The sequence below is a fragment of the Callospermophilus lateralis genome, chromosome 8 (genome assembly GCF_048772815.1).
Source record: "Callospermophilus lateralis isolate mCalLat2 chromosome 8, mCalLat2.hap1, whole genome shotgun sequence".
In the NCBI taxonomy this organism is placed as follows: domain Eukaryota; kingdom Metazoa; phylum Chordata; class Mammalia; order Rodentia; family Sciuridae; genus Callospermophilus; species Callospermophilus lateralis.
Window position 1 is genome coordinate 67,333,928 of NC_135312.1, and position 27,515 is coordinate 67,361,442.

A 27,515-nucleotide genomic window follows, 5' to 3' on the forward strand; every position below is an offset into this window, starting at 1 on the left:
AGGGCCTTGCATATGGCTACGCAAGTGCTACATCTCCAGCCCTTTTAAAATTTTATTTTATTTGAGACAGGGTCTCATTAAGTTTCCTTGAACTTTAGATCCTCCTGCTTCAGCCTCCCAAGTAGCTTGGATTAAGTCGTGTGCCACTGGGCCCAGCTTAAAACTTTTTTAAAAGATTACTAAAACTGAATGTGTAAAAAATACAAAATTGTACAACAAGAGACACTTTGTAAAAATGAGATAAAATACATAATAGGTAAAACGTTGATAATACATAGAACATATACATAGTCACTATCCTGTTAAGATCTATAAATCAACCATGAAAAAATAGAACAGAAAAGCAGGCAAAGGACATGAATGGGCACATGATCATGGAAGATGCTCTACTTTGCTTGTAGTTTTGAATATGTAATTTTAAAGAGATGTTTTCACAAGTCAAAGTGACCAAAACTCTTTGGAGTACAAGTTTGAAGCCAGCCTTGGCAACTTAGTGAGATCCTGTCTCAAAATAAGAAATAAAATAGCTGGGGATGTATCTGAGTGGCAGAACACCCCTGGATTCAATCCCGAGTACCAAAAAGAAAAAGAAAAAAAATCTTCCTTAGACTGGTGAAACCATGGGAAACTGGACCCTCTCGGGACTGCTGTGCCACATTGCCAAAGAGCAATCTGTCCAATATTTCTATGGGCAACGGGCCTGCCCAACCCAATCATAGGAATGGAGTCTCCTGAAATGCTTGCACACAGGCAAGGATAGTGTAGCAGCACTGCAATACCAAATAAATTGAAAGTTATAAAGATGGGTTAAATAAATTATAGTCCTTCTATGCAATGCAATATATCTATGCAGCCACTGTTCTAAAGAATGAGGTAGGTTAACACAAACTGAAGTGTAGAGATGTTCTATCATATGTCATCAAGTGACTTTCAATACAGAATATATTGAACATATTTTGAATGACTCAGTCTATGTACATGAAGATTAGAAAGACAAGTCTATCTCTAGGGAGTTAAAATATGAGGAATTCATACACTTTTTAACCTCCTGTTTACTTGAAATTCCCTCTAAACTTGTATTACATCTATAATCAAAAAGGTATTCAAGCCCTTAAGAAACAATCATTTAGAAAAGGGCCCCATTTTTCACAACTGTGTCCTCCCTTGTATTCCCAAGGACTTGCCCAAAGTCAGGAAGTTATGTGGATCCAGACCCTACCTTGCCAGGCAGAGATGACATCACCTCTACACAGAGTCCTAAGTGTCATTAGATTAAAATCCAAACAAGAGACAACTTTACATAATAAAGGGCATTACCTCCTGCCAGGTGGCACTATTCACCTCATGGGACAACAAGAACACACACAGCAGCTAGGGAAAAAACAGTGTAAACCCCCCAAAACTCCCTGAAATGGGCAGAATACACTCTCAAAAAGTGATCCTATGACATTGCACAATCCACACAAAAATATAAGTATTCTAACATCTGACACTTAACTATTCACACAGGTCCTGCCAACCAAGGAGATGGCATCGGCGTGGCCCTGTCTTTACCCATCACTGAGGAAGACAGAGGACCACTCTGGCCAGCAAGTCCCCACTATTCACATGAAGTGATGTGGCCAATAGGCTCCAGAGCCCTGTGGCGATCCATTGGTCCTGATGGCTCAGGGGTTCCAGCAGCTTCTTCATGCACCTCCAAGAAAGCACTGGCCTCTCTGCATTTTTTGTCGTGGCAGATTTCTGCACAATCTGGGTTCCTTTTTCTGGGTCTGTTCTTCAGTCTCCTCTTGTATATCTGATATGCTAGGTGATTAAACATATGATTATTAAACACTACTTCTGCAAAGAGTATAATCTGGGGACACTGTGTCATTATCCTATACTTGGGGACTTTGCTTTGCATCATTTAAGTATAAATACACTGGGAAAGAGGGGGAGAGGGAAACCATGGAATGAAACAATTCAGTGTGTCAAAATGGTTCTTTCTTCAGACTGCCGAAAGCTTGGTCATTCATTCATTTAGTCCATAAGTCAGTTGGTCAGTGGAGGGCTTACTGAGTCACACACTTGCTAGGATGTATCTGGGGATGAGCCAGTCATAATTCTTCCTCAAAACTTTGATCTCAGACCAGAAGTTTTATTCTGCTAGCATTGGTATATTTATTATCAGTAATCAGTATATAATCACTTATACCCGTAATCATTGAATCTTATTTAGAACCTGTTCCCTGAGAACAGTGAAAATTTATAATGGCCCAAGATCAAAATATATATATATGTGTATGTATTTAAATGTTTTTAAACCTAAATGAAATCAACTCCAAAATAACATGCTTTTAGTTGTATAGAGAGGTAAACGGTGTATGTAGTATGCATGTGTATAAATTTTTAATATTTGTGAATATGCTTATATATGTATTATATTTTATATTTGAAAAAATTTCACAACCATTTGGCATAAATCATAGTCACAGAAACATTGAAGTAACTTGGCATTTGGGAAACCTCAAGGCCCCTAAAATAAGACATAACAAATAAATGCTTATGTTCAGTCAATGTCATTTTTGAGATCGATGATTGTTCATGGAGAGCTTATCCTGACAAATCTTGGAATTTAAATGCTGATTGTGCTTTGGTTTTTATGAAACATATTTGGTTCTAATTATAAATTCCTATTTGGGTGTTTTTTAAATATTTTTCTGTGAAAGTTCCACTGTATCAAAGTATTGTGTTTATGCACCTTATTATCCCCCAAAATGTCCTGCTAAAAATATAATTCAGGGGGCAGCACATACAAGTTTGAATCACAAAAAAGAGCTGGTAAATTAGGTTGTTAGTCAAATCTACCCAATGAAAGTCCATTCACCTGCAACAATGAGAACTCCATCCACCAGCTGGAAGAGTCCATAGGCCAACGGGAAGTTAAACATCTGAACCAAGTGCTCTGCTGTGAAAGACAACTGGAGCATGGTGATGCACATCTGAATATTCTGAGCTCCGGTTTCCAAGGAAATTGTCCTGCACCTGGCAATGACAAAAAATTTCAAGAGTTAAGTATTACCAATAAGCACCGTTTTAACATTTGCTCTTATGCAAACTGATAAACTATGAGCTCAAGCAATTAGAAGTGTTTATTCATTCAACAGCTGTTTGCTGAGTGCCTGCTCTGTGGGGTGGTTTTCTAAGAGGCACTGTGGAGCAGGACCTTTTGAACCCTGCCCTAAGGAAAGACCAGATACACACGAGGAAAAGTTCAGTAGAAGTACGTGACAAAGCAAAATCAAGGGCCTGGAATGGGCTGTAGCAATTGAAAAAAGTTGCAGAATTATATAGAGAAGGCTTCACAGAGGAACAACACTACAGAATGGAAAGAGTGGAAGAGGCATTTGATGTGGAAAAAGGATAAAAAAAAAAAGGTGGGGACTGGGGCTGTAGCTTAGTGGTAAAGTGCTTGCCTCATGTGTGTGAGGTACTGGGTTTTATCCTCAACACATCACATAAAAATAAATAAAGATACTGTGTGTGCACCTAAAACTAAATAAATATCTTTTTAAAAAGATAGAAAAAAATTACTGAGCCTTTTCACCTAAGACAACCATTTTTTAAAATATATTTGTATAACTTTATTTCATTTATTTATTTACTATATGTGGTGCTGAGGAACGAACCCAGTGCGTCACCCATACTAGGCAAGTGCTGTACCACTGAGCTACGGCTACAGCCCCTAAGACAACCATATTAACATCTGGTTTTCATTTAGGATTTTCCTGTTTGTTTTCAAGTATTTAATTTGTACTGTTTCACATACAGCTCAACTTTCCTTTTCATCTCCTGCAACCCTCCTGTCCATGCAGATTGGCTGTCCAGGCAATGCCTCGTGAATGGGCCATGCCCACTCCTCTCCCAGTGCTCAAAGTTCCCCAGTGGAACACTGGCACAAAGCCAACTAAAAATTTCCCAACACTCACCTTCAGTATTCAACTTTATAATTGAATAAATATTTTAATAATTTTTTCTGATTTTAAAAGTAAACAAACTTTACTTTTAAACCTTAGAAAATAAATCAAGAAAATATTAAAGAACTATAATTACTCTTAGTCTCATTACTCAAAATTACCATATGGTACGGTTTTTTTTTTTCAATATTTTGTTCATGCATAAAATTCTTTTTGCTTTCTTTCACAATATGGGAATCAAAATAAATATCATTTTCTATCCTTTTTTGCAGGGAAGTATTGAGGATTACACCTAGGATACCACAGAGTAACATACCCAGCCCTCTATTGCTTTTTAACTAAAATTTATCTCTTGAGTATTTTCCAAATTCATTAAAATTGATGCATCATATCCATCATATGGATGCAACGTGAATTAAGTATCTCCTATTGTTAGATATTTCAATTGCTTCCATTTTGATTTTTATAAATAATCCTGCAATTAATGTCTTAGCATATCAGTATTCATGTGCACATCTGATAGAGCTAGCTTCAGAATGGATTTTTAAAAGTAAAATTGTGGAGTTAACAATTATGCATATTTATAAGGCTGTTGATATGACACTAACTTTTCTTCCAGAGAATTTATTCCAGTTTTCTTCCCCTCCATCACTATATGATGATGTGCATTTCATTGCAGGCATGGAGACATGCAAGTTTATCATTTTTAATATTTGCAATAATATTATAAACCATATATATCAAAGTGTAATATAATTTTTAAGTGAAATTCCTATCTTATTTCTCAGTTTATGTCCTTTCTCCTCTTGTGTCTCATAATTAGCAATTCTTAAAAATTTAGCACAAACAACAGACAAGAATATAATCTCTTAAAACTTGTTCATGACCTAAAGTGATTTCTACATTTAGTGAAATGACTTCATTCCTCCTATTTAATTATTTGAATATGAAGAGAAATGTGCCCAGATCTCAACAAATGGCACTAACATCCCCAATACTAATTTTACAAATTACAACTTCCTGTCAATTTGGCCTTTGCTGCAGTTAACATTTAAAATCACCATGATCTCTTCACTGTCTCTGGGCTGAACTGTCCTGTCCTACCTGCCGTGTACCTTGAAGCTCTTCCTGTCTCCTGAGGCAGCCAGGCAAGACAGACTTGTCAGGGGCAATGTATTTAATTTACCTTCCTCAAAAAAGGTGAAGGTTAATGTAACTGTACCTTTGCCAAGACTGATGGGTAAGGAGTGCCAGCAGAAAGCCCGCGACATGGCCGATCAGAGGAAAGATGAAACTGATAGTCAGAAGGGTGGTATCTGAATTCCACGATCCCTTCGCTAGCACCACACCAGCAACTGTGACCACCAGAAGGAGGACCCCACCAACCACGGCCCCAACCTAAAGCAAACCAAAAAAATAAGTACAGGTAAACTTCATGGGCTGATTGTTTTCTGTATGATGCAAAGACTACCAAGGCTCTCAAAAGGCTTGAAACTTAGCAGTTTAAAGAGGGAACTTAGAGAGCACTGAATGCAATTTCATTTCATAGTAGGCCTTCCATATCCACAGGAGATATGTTCCAAGACCCTCAGCAGATGCCTGAAAACATAGACTATACTGAATCTCATATTTTCTGAGTTTTACTACATATACATACCTATAATAAAGTTTGATTTATAAATTAGATACAAGAGGAGATTAACAACAACTAATAATAAAATAGAGCAAATGAGTTTCTCCTGACCATGGACTGTACATAAAGTAACAAAAAATATATAGCTGGTGCATAGTAAGTCAATAATATAACCAGCAAAAAGAGATGTCCTGGGGGAAGTCCAGACTGGTAATCATGGGTGATAAGGACAATTGACCTTCTAACACTTTCTATGCAAGAGGGAGGACCAGAGAGCTGAAGGCAGCAGGAAAGGCTCCCTGGATGTCTTTAGAACTTGAACTGGATGCTGTGTCATCTCAGTGAATACAGCGTGGATACGACGGACAAAGGACACTTCATGTCTCCAAAAGGATAGTGCAAGGTTTTATCACACTCTCTAGAACAGTGCTCAATTTGGAACATATGAATTTATTATTTCTGGAATTTTCCATCTAATGTTTTTACACTGTAGTTAACTACAGATAACTGAACTGACAGAAAGCAAAACTGTGGATAAGAGCATTTAACTATATAGTGGAAAAGCCCCAATTCCAAAGTGTCCTAGTGACTTAGCTAATTTAGAAGTGGGTGGGGTTTGACATAAATTCCAGTCTTTTTTTATTTAGTGACCAGTATCTTTTCCATTCAAATGGAGGATCTGACCAGAAGAATTTGGTGATAGTTTTTTTCATGGATTAGACAAAATTTTGAAATAAATAGACTTGGACAATGAGCTCTGTCCTAGACCATTTTCAAATGCTGTAACAAAATACCGAAGGCTCTGGGTCCTTTGTAAAGAAAAGAGATTCATTTTAGCTCACAGTCCTGGAGTTTCAACACTACGGCATTTACATGTGCTTGGCTCTAGTGAGGGCCTCATGACAGATGGCATTCATACTGTTGGGTGCTATAGTTTGGACCTGGAATGTTCCCCCAAGGTTCATATGTTGAAGGTTTGGTCCCCAAAGCAGCCATATTCAAAAGTGGGGCTTTGGGGAAGTGACTGGATCATGGGGGCTCTGCCCTTGGTAGTGGATGAATCTGTTGTTAGCTGAATGGACTTCTGGGAAGTGGTAGAGGCTGTGGCAGTGAGATCTGGTTTAAGGAAGTAGATCATTAGGGGCATGCCCTGGAAGAGTATTTCTTGTCCCTGGTACCCTCCTCTCTGTTCTCTCTTTCCCTCTCTCTGGCTGCTGTGTGATGAGCCGCCTTCCTCCCCAATGCCCTTCCTACCTCACCTCAGGCCCCGAGCAATGGAGCCAGCTGACTATGGACTGAAATGTCTGAATATACATCTTTTCTCCTTTAAGTTGTTTTTCTCAAGCATTTTGTCCCCAAAAAGCTGACACACACAGTAAGAACTTGTGCAATAGTGGTGAATAGTGTACGTGCAGGAGAGAGACGGGGGAGGCTCCAGCAACCCTGCTCTCACATAATCCAGTCCCTCCAGACCTGTATTATCCCTCCCAGGGTCAGGTCTCAGAACCCAATTACCCCCCAAAAGGCCCCACCTCTTAAAGGCCCATCACCTCCCTCCATGCCACCACACTAGAGACCAAGCCTGTCTCAGGGGGTCAGACCAGAGCAGCATCCAACACTCCCACATACACATAAGACCCCCACACTCTGGTAACCCACTGTCTGTGGTCAGCCCTGCCTGACCATTCACCTCACTTCCCACCCCACTTTTCAACAACCAACAGCTTCCTTCTGCTATCTCCCAATGAAATAGCACCGTTCCTCACAAGACAATCTGAGCTCAGATTAATGTCATAGGAGAAATACTCTATCCCCTCCCACATAAGTACTGTCGTTTTTGTCGGGAGGTGTATGCTGGCAATGGAACCCAGCACCTCACACATGCCAGTCAAGTGCTCTGTCACTGAGCTACATCCCCAGCCCTACTGTCTCTTATTTTTGTTAACATAAACAAAAGCAAAAGTAATAATAATGTTAACAACAACAACAAAACCAAAAAACTCTAATAGTTCAAGTCTTAGATAAGACAGGAAGAAAGTGTGGCCTAGAGTATTTAGGGACAGTCAGGCTCCGGTCGAGCTCATCTTGTGTGGATGGTGAACTATGCTCCAAGTGACAGCATCAATCTTGACTCAAAAGGAGTCAGGGTAATGCCAGAGTCATGAAGAACCAAAGCAAAGAACAACACAACACCCTGCTGTGTGTATCATGGGTGAGCTCCAGGGTCGTTTTTACTGTCGAGACACAGGGACACACAAGCCATTGCCTAACAGGAAGATGCTAAAAGACATGAAGAAAACCTCTGATTAGAAAACCCCTTCTTCATATTTTACCAAAAAGAGATTTCAAAGTTTGAAACTCACCAGGACAAAATTAGAAAAACAGGTTATTCGGAAAATGTGTCAGATCTAGATATCATAAACTTATAATTAAACTAACCTAAAGTGCTCTCAGATATTTATTCAAACACATTAGTAAATATTTTTTTGCCACAAATCCTATGGAATTGCCAAGGGAAAATGTTTTAAACCTGCTCTTTACAGATAATAAAACTGGCACATGTAAAGTATATCTTACTTTTCTAATGACACTGATGGACTAATAGAGGATATGGAAACACAAGAATCAGGATTGTTCTGTTGCTGTTAAGTGCTGTTTTAAGAAAAGTAATCCAAGATACAGTACTTGAAAAGTAAGAAGTTTCCATAGTCATACTCACTCCTCTTGTTTTATAAACAAAATCATAAACAAACACTGACCATTTGAAATTTTCTCCTATTGAAACGATGACAGTAAATGTGGAAAAGGACTATGTTCCATGACTACAGCTGAAGGAGTGAAAGCAAGCTGTCATTTTAATCAGTCTTACACAATCCAAACCCATGGCTTCTTCCTCCAATGGTCTATACCCACCTGACTGGTCTGCTGGTTGGCTCCTCTTCCCTTGTTCATGTTCTTTGAGGAACCATAGGAGTGGTTTGGTCTTACATGAAATTAGGGAACAGCATCCGTTTGCCAGGTAGAGCCAACAGCAGGAGCTTAAACTGAACCAAATCATAAGCCCCAAACTAAATTAACTGATACTTGACAAACCTCTGATTAATCCCAAGTGATAAAGTGATATGTTTATAATATAAAATATAACTAAAATACTTTTTAAATCTTCATGAAAGCAGCACACGGTACTTTCTTCTTTTTTTTTTTTTTTCCGACCTGGGAATTGAACCTAAGTCCTCACACATACTAGGCAAGCACTCTGCCACTAAGCTACACCCTAACCCATCTTTTAAAATTTTGAGAGAGGTTCTCACTAAATTGCCCAGACTGGCTTTGCACTTATGATCTTCCTGCCTCAGCCTCTCAGATAGCTGAGATTACAGGCATGAACCACCACCACCTGGCCACATTACATTCTTATTTTTTTCAGTTCTGGGGATTGAACTCAGGCCTCACACATGCCAGACAAGGGCTCTACCATTGAGCTACATCCCGATCCCGACGTTACATTCTTACATCTTCTAAAATGATACATTAATTTGGAAAATGGAAAATACCCTAGGATGGTGATTTCATTATTAAGTATGCCTCTCTTTAGCTAGGTTTTTTTTTTCTTTTCTTTTTTTTTTTTCTTTTTCTTTTTTTTTTTTTTTTTTTTTTTTTGTTACCAGGGATTGAACTCAGAGACATTCAACCACTGAGCCACATCCCCAGCCCTATTTTGTATTTTATTTAGAGACAGGGTCTCACTGAGGGGCTTAGCATCTTTCTTTTGGTGAGGCTGGCTTTGAACTCATGATCCCCCTGCCTCAGCCTCCAGAGCCACTGAAATTACAGGCTGTGTGCCACCATGCCCAGTTAGCTAGGTATTTTTAAAAGTCATTTAACAAGGACACTTTCTCATTTCTCCAACAGGCAAAAGACAACACTGCAAGATGAGAGAAGCAGTAAGTTCTGATTACTATCATTCCATGGGAGGGCTCCTCAATGCTTTCTGGGTGATTTCACTTAAAAGTCTTATTCATGCTGTCTGCAGCCCTTGCTCATGTGCACAAACCACATGTCAGTGGTGTCCCCATGAATGCTTCTGGCAAGTCTGTCCTTCATCCTACTGTTCCAAGAACCAGCCATGTTTCTAAAGCTGAGGCTCCACTTCATGAACACTTGAACAGCTTTTGCCTTGAAAGTACCTGTGTAAAGCCTAGTGGATGGGCAGGTCTTGGGCTTTCTCTGTCCACATCTAGGCCTTAGCTTTCCTGTCACTAAGAGGCCCATATGTTTTCCAAAATGTTGCAAGACTTGGTTTGACCTGTGGGAGCAACAGAGCAAGGCTTAAAGAAATATAGGAATGGGCTGAGGTTGTGGCTCAGTGGTAGAGCACTTGCCTAGCACGTGTGAGACACTGGGTTCTCCTCACTACCACATACATACATATACACATACATACATAAAGGTTTTTTTTTTTTTTAAGTACAGAAATACAAGAGCTGGATTTCAAACGTCAGGACAAATAAGGAAATTGCACCAGGCAAGATGTTGCAAGACTGTAATCCCAGTGATTCAAAGGCAGGAGTATCACAAGTTTGAGTCTAGCCTGGGCAACTTTAGTGAGACCTTGATTCAAAATTAAAAGTTCTGGGGATGTAGCTCAGTGGTACAGTGCTCCTGGGTTCAATCCTCAGTAGCAAAAAAAAAAAAAAAAAAAGCAAAATTGAATTACAGAATGTGGAGCTGTGTTCGATCAGCTCATTTGTTCCTGCCATTGATCTCCATCTTTCAAGTGTCTGAATCTGAGAATGTGCTAACTGTGTGTGCACTTGCTTACCTTGAGAATGAGTTTTGATTGTTTTGGCCACCTATAATTCACACAGATACCGAAGGCAACAGGAATGGTCAGGCACACAAGGGTAATTCCTGAATAGAAGAAAAATTCATCAGACCGTATTCCCCTCTCACCCTAAAAATTTCTATTTCAATTAGATAACATACTTTAATGAAAGTTGCATTTTGTTTTTGTATCCATCTCCAAAAATAAAAACAATCTCTGAAAGACAGTTTTCAAAGGTCATATGATACTAATAAATGCCACCAGACCTGGTTCATCAACTTCCTTCTCAGAATCCTTCTGACAATCACATGAAGAGTTAGAGACAGCAGGAAATGAAAAGATTAGGAAACAGGAAGGCCATTTTAAAATCCATGAAATTCTTTGGCCCCTACATATAGGTGTTACCCCTCTATAATCAAAGCTATTGCTTCCTTATTCGAGGCCAATGGGTCATTTGCTTCACCGAGTAAAGAACACCCATTGTAGACATTAGAAACAGAATTTGCTACACCACCAAGTGTAGCCAGGTGACCCAAAGATGAGTAGGAAAAACAAATGCCTTTGTAATTAGCTCAAGTTAATAAAGCCATTGAAGGCAGGCTCAGTGCAGCAAAGGTGACTGTCCCCCCACCCCAATAGGATCTGTACATGGATATTTTCCAGTGCCACTTTCCAAATGCATTGGAAACCTGTGCATTGCTGTTTATTTATAGCAACAAATATGGTAAAGATTCACAATACTGGCTCCAAAGTTTTGTGAGTTATTCATGACAGTTTAGGTTCTTTCAGAATGTATTATCAAAACAGAATATATTAGGGTGGGGGTTGTGGCTCAGAGGTAGAGTGCTCTCCTAGTATGCATGGGGCACTGAATTCAATCCTCAGCACCACATAAAAATGGAATAAAAAATTGTGCTCACCTACAACTTAAAAATATTTTTAAAAAACAGAATATATTAAATAATTTACTGATCAGAAAAGCTGCACATAAAACTGTGGTTGTGGGCTGGGGTTGTGGCTCAGTAGTAGAGTGCTTGTCTGACACATGTGAGGCACTGAGTTCGATTCTCAGCACCACATAAAAATAAATAAAATAAATAAATAAAGGTACTGTGTCCATCTACAACTAAAAAATATTTTTAAAAAAACATGGTTCCTAAATATGGATGTCACTCAAATTTTACAAATGTAGTGGGCTCCTGTTATCAGGAGATGGCTTTGTTCATGGGTTTGAACTATGGGCCACGGACTGAAGCCCTCAAGATGCTTATATGATACTCCAGATGACACTTCTAAGTTCTGAGAATCACAGTTTCTCTTCTTCAAAGACTCTGATGAAACTAGAACAGGAAAATCATTTCACCACACTTTTCTAAGCCTAGTAAGTCTACAGAGATCTTAGGAATAGATCGGAGCTTAATGAGAAATAACATTCCAGAGAAGAGCTAATGAGATCTGGATGTGGTTGTGACATGCAGACGAGCTCTAATAAGCTGTACAAATAACTTACATTCAATCTGTAAGAAAAAAGTCAAGGCTCCCAGGCAACGTGAAGGGTGAAATCATGGGACATTAAGATCTCATCAGAGCCACTAGAATCAGGTAAACTTTGAATCATAAAGAGTCCAGTTGCACTGGGTGCAGCGGCACACACCTGTAATCCCAGCAGCTCAGGAAGCCGGGACAGGAGCCAACCTCAGAAAAAATGAGGAACTAAGCAACTCAGTGACACCCTGTCTCAAAAAAAAATTCAAAATAGGGCTGGGGATGTGGCTCAGTGGTCCAGTGCCCCTGAGTTCAATCCCTAGTACCAAAAAAAAAAAAAAAAAAAAAAAAAAAGAGTCTGGTTGCTTTATAGTCTAATTATCTAAGATTTGTGTTTTCTTTTAAAGTAAGACCTCTGGCTTTCATTATTTTCGAAAATGAACTCTTAATAGTGTGCTACGGGAGTTCAGATGTTGTTTATTTCACCAGAGGTTCATGTGTTGAAAGCTTGGCCCTCAGTGGCTATATTGGGAAATGGAAACTTTAAAAGATGGGTTCTCCCCAGAAGTGATTATAAAAGCCTTAGCCCGGCCCCAGCCAGCTCTCTCTGTCTTCCTGACTAGGGAGCAACTGCTTTCTCATGCTCACTTCCATTTTGCTAACTGCCATGATATTGGCTCAGGGTGGAGCCAGGGGGCCTCACGAGAATATGTACATTGCTGTTTATTTATAACTAAAGTTGACTAACACATCATAAGGGTTAGGAGCTTGGACTTTACAGTCAGATTCCTGAGTTAGAATTCCAGTTCTAAGCCAGGGGCAGCAGCTCACGCCTATAATCTCAGCTACTCAGTAGGCTGAGGCAGGAAGATTGCAAGTTCAAGTCAGCCTTGGCAACTTAGTGAGGCCCTGTCTCACAAAAAGGGAAAGAGAGAGAGAGAGAGAGAGAAGAAAGAAAGGAAGAAAGAAAGGAAGGGAGCAAGGGAGGGAGGGAGGGAGAAAGAAAGAATTCCAGTTCTGCTCTTACCAGTCATTTAACCTCAAAAATCTAGAAATTCAAACTAGTAATAGAGTCTATGCTGTAAGGTTATGTATGGAATTAAATTAAATAACACAAAAAATAAAAAATCCCTGCAGAAACAGCGATGCCTATCACTATCTCCATTACCGTGACTGCTGCATTTCCCAAGCCCAGTACAGACCTATGTTCTGATAGGGAATGGTGAGGTTCTGCGAAAGATCCCAGGACCAGGTGTAGAGGTAAAGGCAGAGCGGCATCATTCCCAGGGCGGCCACTGTGGAACAGGCTGTCATACTGATGCTGAAAAGTAAAGTGAAAGCCATACTTAGGACAAAGAGCTGGAAACAGAATCCAGACTTAACCAACTCTGAGCACTTAGTCTTCACCAAAGCCAACTGCTGAGACAGAATTTCTTAGAGATTACATGGGATAAGACTTGGAGCTCACTTCTCTCCTATTATTCAACAAATAATGGCTTCTTTTGTGGTCTAGAAAAAGATTTGTTACAGTTCTTATCATTCATTAGTTCATTTATTTGAGTATCTGCTTGCTCTAAATGTTGTACTAGGTGCTATAGGAATCTTTGCTGTCTCCTTATACAGTTCTTTTTTATTGAGATATATTTCTCACACCATACAATTCTGCATTTTAAAGTATACAATTCAGCAGTGTTTAGTACAATCACAAGATTGTGCAACAACAGTACTATTTCCAGAACATTCTAATCGCCCCCAAAAGAAAGCTATAGCAGTTACTCTTCATTCTCTCCTTCCACAAGTCCCTGGAAACCACTGATCTGCCTTCATCTTCCTAGGACTGAAGGATTGCCTCTACCAGACATTTCATATGAACAGAACCATACAATCTCTGACCTTTTGGTGAGCTGAGCTTCCTTCACCTAACATAATCCATGTTTTAGCACATATTCGAAGCTCATTCCTTTTTAATGGCTTTTTGTCCTTCTGGTGTGTTGCATCGATTTTTATGTATAAACCGACCTTGAATTTTTGGGATAAATCCCACTTAGACATGTAGTATAATCCATTTTGATGTAGCTGGTATTCTGTTGAGGATTTTTGCATATATATTCATAAGGAATATTGGTTTGTAGTTTTCCTTTCTTGTGACATCTTTATGTAGTTTTGGTACCAGGGAGACTGGAATAGTCCAAGTGAAAATGCCAAAAAAGCTGACTAAGCACCTGTCCAGTGTGAAGTATTGTTAAATTCCAGGAAAAAGTTACCCAAACACCACAGACCATAAGATTCTCATTGGATGCAGCAGACTTTATGGTCACTGACCCTCAGACAGTGATTGTGACTGCTGCATTTCACAAGCCCAGTACAGACCTATGTTCTGATAGGGAATGGTGAACAAGGAGAAGTATCGAATCAGAGAAAGGGTAAGCTGAATTAAAAGTTCTCTTCCAATTCTTCTATGGTATGATCTTATTATTAGAAGTAGAAATTGAAGCAGAGTGATGAGTCAGAGTAAAAAGTAAAATTTCTAGGTGTCAAAATAATGCTGAGTCAATTGGGTCAGAAAAAAAATTATATTTTAAAATTATTTATTTATTTATTTATTTATCAGCAATACTGGGTATTGATCCCAGGGATGTGCTAACCACTGAGGTAAACTCTTCTTTATTTTTTATTTTTAGATAGGGCCTTGTTAATTTGCTCAGACTGGCCTTGAACTTGTGATCCTCCTGCCTAAGTTTCCCCAGTAGCTGGACTATAGGTGTGTGCCACTACCCCTAGCTGTTAGCATCAATTCGAAAGGACCCATTAAGTGAGAAGTAGTGGGACATCCAGTGGAATTCTCATTTGTAGACAAAGGGAAGCTCAGTAATGCAGCCACCATCATTACCACAGATACACATCTGGCCACCTTGTGAAGTGAAATGTGGTTCATGAGCTTGATTAACCAAAGCAGAATAGTCCCGCCAATGATCATGTAACAGCTTTACCAGGAAAACAAATGAGTTAGTCTTTGCTCAACAAACTTGGAATGATTTACAACAGACCATCTGTTTGTTTGTCTTCATCATTATTGAGATTAACTGTCTCTGGGTTAAAGGGCTAAAAAAATTTCAAGATCAGATAAAGATTTGGAAGGATCTAATGTCTATGGGAAGGAGAATCCTTTGGTGTAGAATCTTCAAATATTATGTATCTTAATTGCTATTGTGGATTGAATGTGTCCAAAAGTCATGTTAGATAACTAATCCTCAAAGCAACAATGTTGGGAAGTGAAACCTCTGGGGAGGTGTTTAGGTAATGAGGTCTCTGCTCTCCTGGATGGATTAATGCCATAAAGGCTGGTCATAGGGAGTGGAGCCATTTTTGCCTTTCCACCTTCCACCATGTGAGGGTGCAGCAAGAAAGCCTCTAGCAAAAAATAGATGATGGTATCTTTGCCTTGGACCTCTCAATCTTCAGAGAACTGTGAGGAAGTAAAATTCTGTTCTTTATAAATTACTCAGTTTCAGGTGTTCTGTTATAGCAACATGAAACAGACTACTCTACCTTTATTGCACTATATGAACTAAGTTATTGCTTCATAAATTTGTAATATATCCTGGATTTTTTGTTTGTTTTTGTTAGTTTGGCTTTGTTGTTGTTTTGTTATGTTTGGGGGATTTTGTTTTGCTTTGTGGTACTGAATATTGAACAAAAGAGTGCTCTACAACCAAACTACATCCCTTCCATTTTTTGTTTTATTTTGTTTTTTGAGACAATTTCTCACTAAGTTGCAGAGGCTGATCTTGAATTTGCAATTCTCTTGCCTCAGATTACTGAGTAGCTAGGATTATAGATGTGTGCCATTTTACCAGTCGGGTTTTTTTGTTTGTTTTTGTGATGCTGGGGATTGAACCCATGGCCTTGTGGATGCAAGGCAAGCACTCTACCAACTGAGCTATATCCCCAGCCTTATATCCTGTTTTATTTTGCCTGAATATACAGTTTTTAGGGGACTTAGCTCAGTAGCAGAGTACTTGCCTAGTAAGCACAAGGTCTTGGGTTCATTTCCAGTACTGGAAAAAGAAAAAAAAAGGAGATAAATGTATAGTTTTTAAGTCTTTGCTTTTATGTTGTTGCTGTTGTTATTGTTTGCTTGTTGGTTGGTTTGGGGTTTTTATGGGGGGGGGGGTGGAGTTTGATTTATTTTTGAGACAGGGTCTCTTTATGCTGCCCAGGCTGACTCCCAACTCCTGCCCTTTAGCAATCCTCCCCACCACACCCACTCAGGCAGCCGGGACTCCAGATGCAGGCTAAAATGCCCAGCTTTGTTTTTTAATTTTTTTTACTGGAGAAAACCACTTAATTACATAATTAAGAACATAATGAAGAATAGTTTAAATATTTTAATATTTAAAATATTAAGATACATAACTTGAGTAACAGAACATTGCAAAGGTCCCACCTGCTCTGAAATGGAAAGAGAAAAAAAAAGCCAACGATGCAAAAGAGTTGGCAAATCGTGTGGTACACCATAAATATAATTTTAACTGTCAATTTAAATTTTTTTAAAAAAATAAGTTAATAAAAAACTGGGAGTTTACATTTCAGGAAAACTAAGAAAAGAGAGCTCCTAAATGATGTCTAAATAGCAACCAAAGATCAGAAAGGATAATAAGTAACTCAGTGCCTTTTAACCACCCTGCATTTCTTTGCGTCTCCCACTCCAAATCTATTCTGTTCATCTCTCACCCCAACTCCCAACTTCCAAGTTCAGGCTCTGAAATTAACACCTACAGCAAAAGAGTAAAATTAGAGAAAGTAAGACCAATGGAAATGAGATACCCTTCAGATCAATAAAATGTTCTATTTTTCAATTGCTGGAAAAAATTACACAACTGGTTGAAACACATAAAAATTGTCAGTAGACCGCATTAGCCCTGTTCTACACAGTGGAGTAAAGCAAATGAAAGCAGACGCAACATCACACAAACCCAGTGCGAAAAGCAAGAGTTAATTCACCTAGACTACAGGCCCAGAAAGTCTGGGGAACTTTTTAATAACCGTTGTTTAAAATTCTCACACTAGTGGGTTATGGGGGTGCATGCCTGCAATCCCAGCAACTCCAGAGGCTAAGGCAGGAGGACTGTAAACTCTAGGCCAGCCTCAGTGACATTATTAACGAGACCCCCATTTCAAAATTTTTTTAAAAAGTGGGAGGGGGCATGCTGGGGGTCTGGCTCAGTGGTAGAGAATTCCTGGGTTCAATCCCCACTACTGCAACAAGTTCTCATAGCAGACCACCCTTCACATAGTGTGTATTCAATATTCACAGCACAAGTGTTGAACACACTGAGGCAGACAATTATTCTGCCCCCAAAAGAAGAGAAAGGACTTTCTCTGTGTATAAGACCTCCTGAAGAGATAACATGGGTCCTCTAGTACTTTGAGCCCATGATTCCCATGTCATTCTTCTCCATAATATCACCGATGGGGCTAGGGTTGTGGCTCAGCGGTACAGCGCTTGTCTAGCATGTGCGAGGTGCTGAGTTCGATCCGATCCTCAGCACCACACAAAAATAAATAAATAAAATAAAGGCATTGTGTCCAACTACAACTAAAAAAAAATTTTTTTTAAATATACATCACCAATATTTCCAACTAACCCTGCTTATTCAACAATGTGTCTATGATCACTTTTTTCATTTTCTGCCACTGTATCCTCTTGGCAAAGTAGCAGCCCTTTTATGTCTCTGATATTAATAATAGTTCTGGGTTCTCTTGGTCTGCTGGTCACAATGGCATACCAATGGAGAGAGTTTGGCAATGCCAGGCAATTCTGAATCTGTTGTCCTCTGGACACTGGTACTGACTGTGCCTCCTGAGCAACATTCATACTCACTTCACACTACTTGAGAGCACACCTCTCACCTGTGCCAGGGAGCAGTCTTGGGCCCAGGGCCTTACTTTCCTCTCTGTCTTTTGGGCCCAGTGTTACCTCAGGCTGTGGCACTTAAATACTTATGGAATAAACATATGAATAGAATAATGAACAAGTGTGTCAATACACTGTGCTGTTCAAATGTGCCCTCTGCATTCCTCACTGTCATATTTTTGCAAGTGAACCTCACTAAAATCCTAGTGAAATGACTCCTTCACCATAATTCAAATGGTTGATACCCCAATTGCAATCCAATAAGAGATTTTCTGTGAAATTATACTCTTTTAAAAAATTGGGGAGGGGGGCTGGGGATATGGCTCAAGTGGCAGCGTGCTTGCTGGCATGCATGAGGCACTGGGTTTGATCCTCAGCACCACATGCAAATAAAATAAAGATTTTAAAAGAATTCAGTTGGTTTTTTGTTTGTTTGTTTGTTTTTGCAGTTCGGGAGGTTTAACCCAGCATCTTGACACATACTAGGCAAGCAATTTACCACTGAGCTACATCCCAGCCCAGATAAAAGTACGATTTTGTGGAACAAATATTTAGTTGGTTGATGTTCCATTCATAAATTCAGACTTGGATAACACAAGCATTTGTATAGATCTATTCTCTTTTCATTTTCTAGTCCATGCTTACTTGTTCAAGTAAGAGAACTTTTTTTTTTAATTACTTTTTTCTTTTCAAAAGAACCATGTCATGCCACATGATTGCTTTGGGTTGTTTTTTGTTTGTTTGTTTTCCACTTAATATGCCACAGACATTCTTAGATCAATACATTTAAACTCAATCTTTTAAAGAATGGGCTCATTTTAAAGATGGACTGGGGTGTAGCTCTGTGGTAGAGCACTCACCTAGTATGTGCAAGGCCCGGGATTTGATCCCCAGCATCATTAATTAACTAATTAATACTGCAGAGTACTTCACAATCTAACCTAATTATCTAATCTTCAATCGCTTATCTAATGATAAGGTATTGTTTAGTTTTTTGCCATTCTAAATAATGTATAATCATTCTTCTATATATTTCATTTGAGATGATATTTTATTTCTGTAGATTTCCCAAAATAAAATCACCATACTACACCCAAAGCACACCATGAATGTGTCAAACATTTTCTTTTTTTGTTTGTTTGTTTTAACAGACACTGCCAGATTAATTTCCAAAAGATTGTTGCAATTTACAATCACGTCTACTCTGGGTGTGATCAATCCCTTTTAATTCTCATGAGAACCCTGAAAAATGTCTCACTTTTGTTGTTACACACTTGACTCTAGAAGACTAAGCTTTCTTCTGCGTTTCTGGCTTCTTCTGTATCCTCCTTTCTAAACAGTCTTGCTGATCTGCCTTTTTCTTCTCAGCTTGTCAGGGCTCTTTAAAATTATAGTACATATCATCAGGTACAATGCAAATATTTTTGTCAAACTTATTATATATCTTTGACTTTGCTCATGACTTTTGCCATAATTAACATTTGTATAGTCAAAAGCTGTTTTTGTTTTGTTTTGTTTTTTTATGGCTTCTAAGTTTCTTATCTTGCTAAAGATCTTTCCCCATCCTGAGGGCATTCAAATATTTCCCCCAACACACGTATTTTTACTTTATAGCTTGATACTTTATATTTTCAACTCACTTAAAATTTATATTTTACATAGTGTGAGGTATTGAGAAGCAAGTGTGTGAATATAGTTTATCAAATAAATCATATGCCACTACAGTAAAGTTCCAACCTTACCATGCATTAAATGTCTAAGTTTATTCAAAATGTTTTCTGAAAACTTTATTCAAGCCCATTAAATAATTTTATTTTTTCCTGAACAAATACCAGAATGTCTCCACATATCAGAGGGCTGATACCTTCCCATAAAATTCCTTTTTAAACTTTCTTAGTAGTTTTTATGTATCCTTTTCTCCAAATAAAATCTAAAATTGCTTTATCCTATTAGGAGTGTTAACTTGAAGACTTCTTTCTGGTTATATTAAAGAAAGAAAAGTATTATGGCCCCAACTCCCCAACCTCTGTATCCCTGAGGAGAGTGTCTGGGAAGTTTCTCCAAAATCTTGGCCTGCGACATTGCTACATTCCTTGGCTCTCCAAATACCAAGTCCTGGAAGGAATTCCATATTACATCACTTTAATCCGGAACCTCTGAAGATCCAGCACAACATTGCCTTCTCCCCATCCCACCTCATGGCTTTGACTCAACAGAAAGGTAAACTTGATGGTCGTGGGTAGGAAAGTGGGAGATTTGTGTTATAGTGTGTACTCTCTATTCCCTCAGTTATCGCTTTTATCCCTTATACATTCGTTCAAGTCCATGACACGATAATGGCCAAAGGTGGCAGTAGATGATCCTGGTGCTCTGCCACTTGTTATGAATACCAACCACGCTGGAAAAGCACAGGGTGAATCTGTGAATGCACTGGGAAGCCACACCTTTCGTTTTACTGCCATAAAATTCCTTCCAATGTAGCATGAACAAAGGATGTGGCTAACTGGATCTTTTGACTGTTCACAAGTAGGAAAATTGTTGGCACTATCTGACTTTACTAGAACAAGATTCCACTTGCATTAAGTAGAATGGCATCATCATCCCCAAACTATTGCAGAGAATAATGAGACAGATTTAGCAGGCCTGGACAAACAGGTAAGTCCTGAATCTCCTTAAAATAGGGAAATTACATATATACACATTCCGTTGAAAGGCAGTGTCGATTAAACATTTTGCAAATGAAGCTTAAAATATTCAAATGTTGCTTTAATTTCAAACCCATAAAATCAGGAACTCTAACTCTTAAAATGAAAGCACACATACCTGCTTCCCCACTAAAAAAAAGAAAATAGTCATCTCACTAGCCAGATGGACAAGGAGAGTGCTATAATATCACATGGAGATGGGCACACACCTGTAATCCCAGCTACTCAGGAGGCTGAGACAGGAGGATTACAAGTTTGAGGAGAGCCTGGGCAACTCAGTGAGACCCTACCTCAAAATAATATTTAAAATGAAGTGAGGGATGGGGATGTAATTCTGTGGTAGGGTATTTGCATACCATTCATGAGGCCCTGGGTCCCATTCCCAGTACTGCAAAAGAAAAAAAATTATGTCGATAGAATTGGCCCTAGAAAAGAGTTTAAGGACCAGTTTTCCAGATCCAAATATATCTGCTTCCTTGCAATAATAATGAGCATTTATCAAGTACTACAAGCTATGTATTGTACTTCATGCATATTTATATTTTCTCTTTTTATCTACACAATAACTGTATGTGTAGGTGTTATTTCCATTTTATTCACAAAGAAACTGAAGTTTAGAGTGTGATAGGAACATTCATAAAGTCCCATGGATTCATTCTCAGAAAAGCCTTAAGCACAGAAGATTTTCATTTCTCCACCAGGCCAAATCAGACAGATCCGAAAAATCTAAAAGTCCTGTTTCCAGGGTCTCTTTTCTGATGACCGAGGACTTTTTTAAAGTTCGGTGAGCAACATTGGTCACTGAACTCCACAGTCTCCACCCTCTTCATGGACAGAATCTTTTCTTTCCAGTGAAGGGTACAAATACACCTTCAGGAAAGAATAGACCTACCTCAAAGAGAGCAGGGCATAAAAGTAGTTAAATGAACCATTCTGGAAACAGTAAGCAGATGCATTACTTACCGAATGGCCACTTAGGCAGATTATGTAAATTCTCCAAGCTTCAGTTTCCTCACATTTTTTTTTTCTTTTTGGTGGTACTGGGAATTGAACCCAGGGTCTCATTTATCAGTTTCCTCCCTTCTAAAAGAAGGAGAAACATAACTACTTCATGGGCTGTCATGAGGCTGAGTAATTGCAAAACACACACACACAGATCTTAGTTTCATGTCCTTTCCTCAAATGCAGCAATCCTGTCCATCTCTGGAAGGGCGTAAGGCAAAAATAGTCTCCATATCTTTAGCCCTTCCCTACCCATGCCCTCTACAATGTTATGTTGTAGCACATCCATCAAAACCTACTTCCCCATTCCTTGAATCTGGGCTGGGCTTGTAGTTCACATGGACCAATGGGATGTGATGGAATTGATGATGAACTGGATTCAAACTCAGGCCTCACAAAATCTTCCATGCATCCCCTTTCTCAGAGTTTATAATTATAAGCTTATAATAACACACCAATAATCCCAGCAACTAAAAAGTTTGAGGCCAGCCTCAGCAATTTAGTAAAACCCTTGTCTCAAAATAAAAAAGGACTAGGAATGAGATATGGCTCACTGTTAAAGTGCCTGTGGTTCAATCCTCAGTACAAAAAAAAACAACAACTTGTGATTTGGTTTCAGCTAGCCTGCTGGAAAATGAGAGACCATGTGGAAGGGAACCCAGTTGTGCCAGCTGAGGCCATCCAAGACCACTGTATATTTAACCAATCCCCAAACATGCAGAAGAACCCAGCTGAGAACAGCCAGGGAGCAGGATAATGTCGAAAGCTCTTCATACGAATAGTCTTCTAGAACCATCATTAGGAAGAATCATAACAGGAGGAGACAGAACAATGTCAGTCAACATTCCAGGATATGGGAACAACACGGGCAAATCAAAGTTAGCAAAATGGGGTGTGTTTAGAGAACGATGACTGGTCCATTTTGATAGACCGGTTGTGCTCAAGGGGTAAATGATAAGTAATGGGAAGCAGCTGGGTAGAAGGGCTTTGTCATTTCTGTCCAGTTTACTAGGTATTGAGAGGCCTCTATGTGTACAACATGTTCATTTTCTCCTTACCATGCCATGATGGTCCATGCTGAAATTTCCAGTTACAGAAAAGAAACCTGTGATCAGAATTTGGATACAGGAAATCTGCCCTCAGAGCTTGCTTTGTCTTTATAGCACAAAACTATATCTGGGAAACCTGATACAGAGAACAGCTGTGAGGATACAGTACTTGGCTAAGGAAAAAAAAAAAAAAAAAAAAAAAGAATCAGGGCCTGACTGAGGAAGTAGCTGTGGCATGGACAGCTAGCAAGCACCCACTAGAGGAAGAAGTTGGGCTACAGGGCTGGGCAGTAGATGGAGCAAACAAAAGGAGCAAAGTGATTTATGTCATCATCTGACACTAATTCAAGCCTATTGATTCTGAAATGCCTGTTTGGGGTGAACACATGGAGAATAGCATAGAGAGCTTCATCCCAGTTTCCTTGTTTGTAAAAAGAAATGCTGCATTAAATACTTTTGGATTCAATAATAAAATAAAATAAATAATTTAAAAAAATTTAAAAATACTTTTGGAGTCTGAGTTTTACTTGAATGTGATTTTTATTGGTAGTCGATGCAAAAAAATGCATTGAACTTGAATATCCTTTCACTCAACAATACTGAATTTTTTCCTATTTGAAACTTTTTCCAAAAATTAAGATTTTTATTAGTTTTGCATCTATAAGCTTTTGAAAATCTAGTTTAAAAATAAATCTAGCTGGGAGCGGTGTTACATACCTATAATCCCAGAGGCTTGAGAGGCTGAGGCAGGAGGAGGATCAAGAGTTCAAAGTCAGCCACAGCAAAAGCGTGGTGCTAAGCAACTCAGTGAGACCCTGTCTCTAAATAAAATACAAAATAAGGGATATGGCTCAGTAGTCTAGTGTCCCTGAGTTCAATCCCTGGTATCAAAAAAATAAAAATAAAAACAAATCTAATTTTTTGTCCCTGCTTTAAGTTTTCAGTTTCTACAGCTTAGTGTTTTTGTTTTTGTTTGTTTTGTTTTGTTTGTGAAAATTAAAACCTCAATTTAGAAAGAAAAGGAGAAAAGCAGCTAAATATTTATTTTATACCCACTGTGTGTATGTATATGTGTGCATGTGTATATTTAATAGGTTAAATAATTTGACCAGAGTTAAAAGCTAATTAAGGACATAGCTGGCAAAAGGAAGTAAAATGAGCTTTATCTTTCATAGACTTCCTATTCACTGGTGTTTTTATGACAATGCTGACTAATAAGAGATGAAGGTAGTAAATGTTCTCTTTCCCAGAACAGACGTGTTTGAAAACACTGTTTAAAGATTTATGCTTCCACTCAAAACAGAAGATCCAGTCATGTTGCTAAATGTCATGGAAAAAAAAAAAAAAGCCCAAATTGCAGACTGATGTAAAACAGATGTGAATTTAAATATGTGTTCTGCCATTCTCTGTTGGCAAGCTACCTAACCAATCCAAAATACAATTTTCTCAACTGTAAAATTCAGAAAAATGAAAGGTCACTCACAAGGTTATTATGAAGACCAAGAGGAGAATATATCCATGAATACATCTATGCCATATCTGTGAGGTACTTTTAACAATAGTACTTTCCTTCTTCCTTCCAAAATCTTTCAGGTGTTAGAATTTATCACTGATGTGTGAACTTCAGGCAAAGAATATTTATCATATCCCATTTAGTTAATGATCAACTTTATTGAGTTTGAATTGGTGATACATTATTAGCTTAATAGTAAAATACAAAATCCATCAAGTGGTTTTATTTTTTTTCAAATCTCTCCTAGGTAGGTAACTAAAAGACATATGAAAGTTAATTACTAGTCTGAGTGGTAAGAACACATTAAAATGTATAGGTGAAATACGTTCGATACACCACACATTCAGCACATGCAGGAAACTGGAAACCCCAACCCAGGTGACTCACTGATGTCAACTCCCAGCTCGGTCATCACCTCTGATTCATTCATTCATGGTACTGTAAATCTAAGGGGCATACATATGGAACAAAGATTTAAATTCATATGTAGTCCTCTCCCTGAGCAGAAGACAAAACAGAGTGTTTATTAATAACAAACCATCTAGAAAGACCATTGTTTTTAGCTCTTCTTTTTTTCCAGTGCCTATTGTTTCTTCAAATACTCTTTTCTCCCCTAATCAACATGTTCATTCCCAAAAGTATGTGATTAATTCATCCTTGTTAAAGCATAAATAGATGGTAGAGCTTAATGTCTCCAAGGAGTATTTATTTGTATCTTAACCAGGAATAAGGTCACTGGCTTCAGTGAAAAGAATTCAAGTCTACTGAGGAATGATAAACATCTATAAAGCAACCAGGAAGAACAATTTTAATTTTGGGAGCCTTCATACTTCTCCCTAAGTCAAATCAACAGGACAGCACTGGCATTTTAAGAAGGACTTGTCTACCAGATGCCCCTAAAGCTCTTTTATGTAATCCCCCAAATATTATTTTGCATAGTAGGTACTCAGGAAACACCAATGAGAACTTCAAGGCCTTCATTCTGGTTGAGCCACTTGTCACCACCATCACCACCATTATGACTACTACCAAACCACTGTCACTAGCTTCTAGGGATTTTCAGCTACGTCCTGGGAATTGTCATTAAAGATGTGAGCATGTTAGAGGCAGGGGGTGTAGATGAGTGGTAGAGGGCATGTCTACCGCATATGAAGCCCTGGGTTTCAATTCCCAGCATCACCAAAATGTGAAGATGCCAGTGTTGAGTGAGAACAAATGCACATTTGGGAAGGGTCACTGGGTGAGGTGGAGACAAGCCTCCTCTGTTAACATATGAACCAAATCCCACTACTCAGAACAGTAGTTGCCAATAAAGCAGAGGAAGATCACAACAAAGCCAACCTGCAGCTCAGAAAGGAGAGTCCTTTCCGTGTCTGATCAAGTCTCCATAATATTTGCAGTATCTCCCCACTGGAATCTCTACCCAAACACTGAAGTCCCCTCCAGGTGGGATGAGGGAAGGACTACTGAGCTTCCCTAGTGTAGCTTACCTGAGATCCATATCTCCATCAACCCAGAAGGTGAAAATGTTCGAGATGGTTCCCCCAGGACAGCACCCCATGATGAGAACAGCAATAGCGTGGACTGGCTTCAGAGAGAAGCTGATGGCCAGGAGATAGGCTGTCAAAGGCATGAGCCCAAATTGGCAGAGCAGTCCCACAGCAATGCCCCATGGTCTCCTGATGTGCCACCAGAGCTTTCGGATCTCCACAGAGCATCCCAAGGAGAACATGAGCAGACCCATCATAACAGCTGACACCACTGTGAAAACAAGTTCCAGGCTCCCATGTGCCTCCGGTCCCACAGTCAGCTCCTCCTCCGAACTGTTGGCAGGGCAGGCTGAGCTGCTGGAACAATTTGCTCTCATCTCCTCATCTCCTTAAGACAGCATTACAAATGAACATCGGCAACGATGGCTGGGCAGGTCTATCCTGTCACATTTTGTAATAATGCAACCAAGTCACACGTGGAGAATCATTCCGATCCCTATTGGCCAGCCAGGTGATTCATGCTAATCTGATCAATTTATTCACAAGTGGCATTATAAAAGTAATGAGCCTAGGCGTGAAACATATAATAAACTGTGGTAGGAAAGGCTTTCCACTTCTCTTCTTACTCACCACTGAATAATCAAGGGCAATGAGACAAGCAAACTTATTGTCAAGTGGAGGGACCGGGCTATGTCGTCAACGTCACACTGTTCCAGGAAAGCACGTCAGATGCCAAGAGACAAGTTCTCCAAATTCAGCAGGGATTTCAAGGAGCCAGGATGCAATGTTATGTGAGAGAAGGCTGACTCCGGAAAAAAACAAAAGACTGCTATGCCAGAGCCACGCCTCAGAGCATTAGCAAAGCATTTCTGTAGGAAATGTTAAAGCAAAATGAGGCCAGTTAAGGAAATGTGAGGGAATAAGGAAAATTTCAAGATATCTTTCAAATTGGCCTCAGTTTTTCTTTCTGTTTTAATGGAAATGTGTGTCTAAAGCCAATAATGAAACACCTGAAAGAATAATGTGGTTTTAAGCACCTGACTGTGTCCCATGAAACGTGGAAACTCACTTCTATACAAAAACAATTCAAGAGAGCTGTCATTTGCTTTTAGAAATTCAAGTCTGATTTGAGATGCCAGGCCCCTGATCCACTAGGGAAAGCCTGGAATTCCTGCAAGGGAATCTAGTAAAGAGCTTAGTCTGGAATCCAGAGATGGGGTCTGAGGATAGCCCCAGGTGCTGACCGAAATGCCCCAGGTGCCCCTTTGTGCTTTGTAACTAGACATGTTGGTGAAACCAGATGAGATGATGTGGTTCCTTGAAATTAAACCTCCAAAAAAGCAGGTGCCACACCTTTTCTCACAGACAGAGTTTATTTGTGGGGCACAGGCTGGCAACAAGGCACACTTTATCAACTCCTGGACCTGTCTCAAGAGGGATGCTGGCTATGCATGGTTGGTTCCCGGAGTGAGTTAGGTTTCTGGAAAGCCCTGTGTTCTCAGCTTGAAATGATGCAGAGGTGCAATCAGGCTAAGAAGGAATGGAGGAGGGAGAGAACGAACAACTTCTGAGCGCTTCTGGGTGATAGGGGTGTCCTCGGTGCTTTACTCAAGAGTGGCTGTGTCTGGTGAAGAAGAAACTTTTTTTTTTTTTTTAATTTCCTAATTTAGAGAGAGGAGGTGTCCGATGTTTCTGTCTAGATAATTTCTAAAAGTCCCTTAACCAAATGATCTGTATCAGGCCCCACTTGAATGGCCCTTCTTTGTTACACGAGTTTAGGTTTACTAGACACCCCTCCTGGCCATTCCCAAAGAGGCTGGTGTTATAGGAACTTTTGTGATGTGAAGAGTATTCAGTGCTAATAGCTATGTGAGGGGGATAAATTTACCTATTGTGGGGGGAGGTGACTTTGGCCACTTGCCTTTTGAAATTTGGTG

General features: G+C 39.3%; 1 protein-coding gene across 1 annotated transcript; it reads right to left on the reverse strand.

Annotated features, from left to right (window-relative positions):
- Positions 1-1,498: 1,498 nt before the first annotated feature.
- Positions 1,499-25,955, reverse strand: Slc10a6 (solute carrier family 10 member 6). The gene is made up of 6 exons (XM_076865156.1): positions 25,579-25,955; positions 13,105-13,223; positions 10,415-10,503; positions 5,182-5,357; positions 2,870-3,027; positions 1,499-1,806 (listed from the first exon to the last, which is right to left on the reverse strand). The coding sequence occupies exons 1-6, from the start codon at positions 25,953-25,955 to the stop codon at positions 1,601-1,603; spliced, it is 1,125 nt and encodes a 374-aa protein (XP_076721271.1). The 3' UTR covers positions 1,499-1,600.
- Between the last annotated feature and the right edge of the window lie 1,560 nt (positions 25,956-27,515).

What these genes read in the sequence shown, in the direction of transcription:
- Slc10a6 (XM_076865156.1), bottom strand. Translation starts at nt 25,955, where the DNA reads ATGAGAGCAAATTGTTCCAGCAGCTCAGCCTGCCCTGCCAACAGTTCG. An exon ending in ACCCATCAGTCTTGGCAAAG is followed by an intron (nt 3,028 to 5,181) that starts GTACAGTTACAT and finishes TGTCATTGCCAG; the next exon opens with GTGCAGGACAATTTCCTTGG. An exon ending in TGGAGTTCTCATTGTTGCAG is followed by an intron (nt 1,807 to 2,869) that starts GTGAATGGACTT and finishes TTAATCACCTAG; the next exon opens with CATATCAGATATACAAGAGG.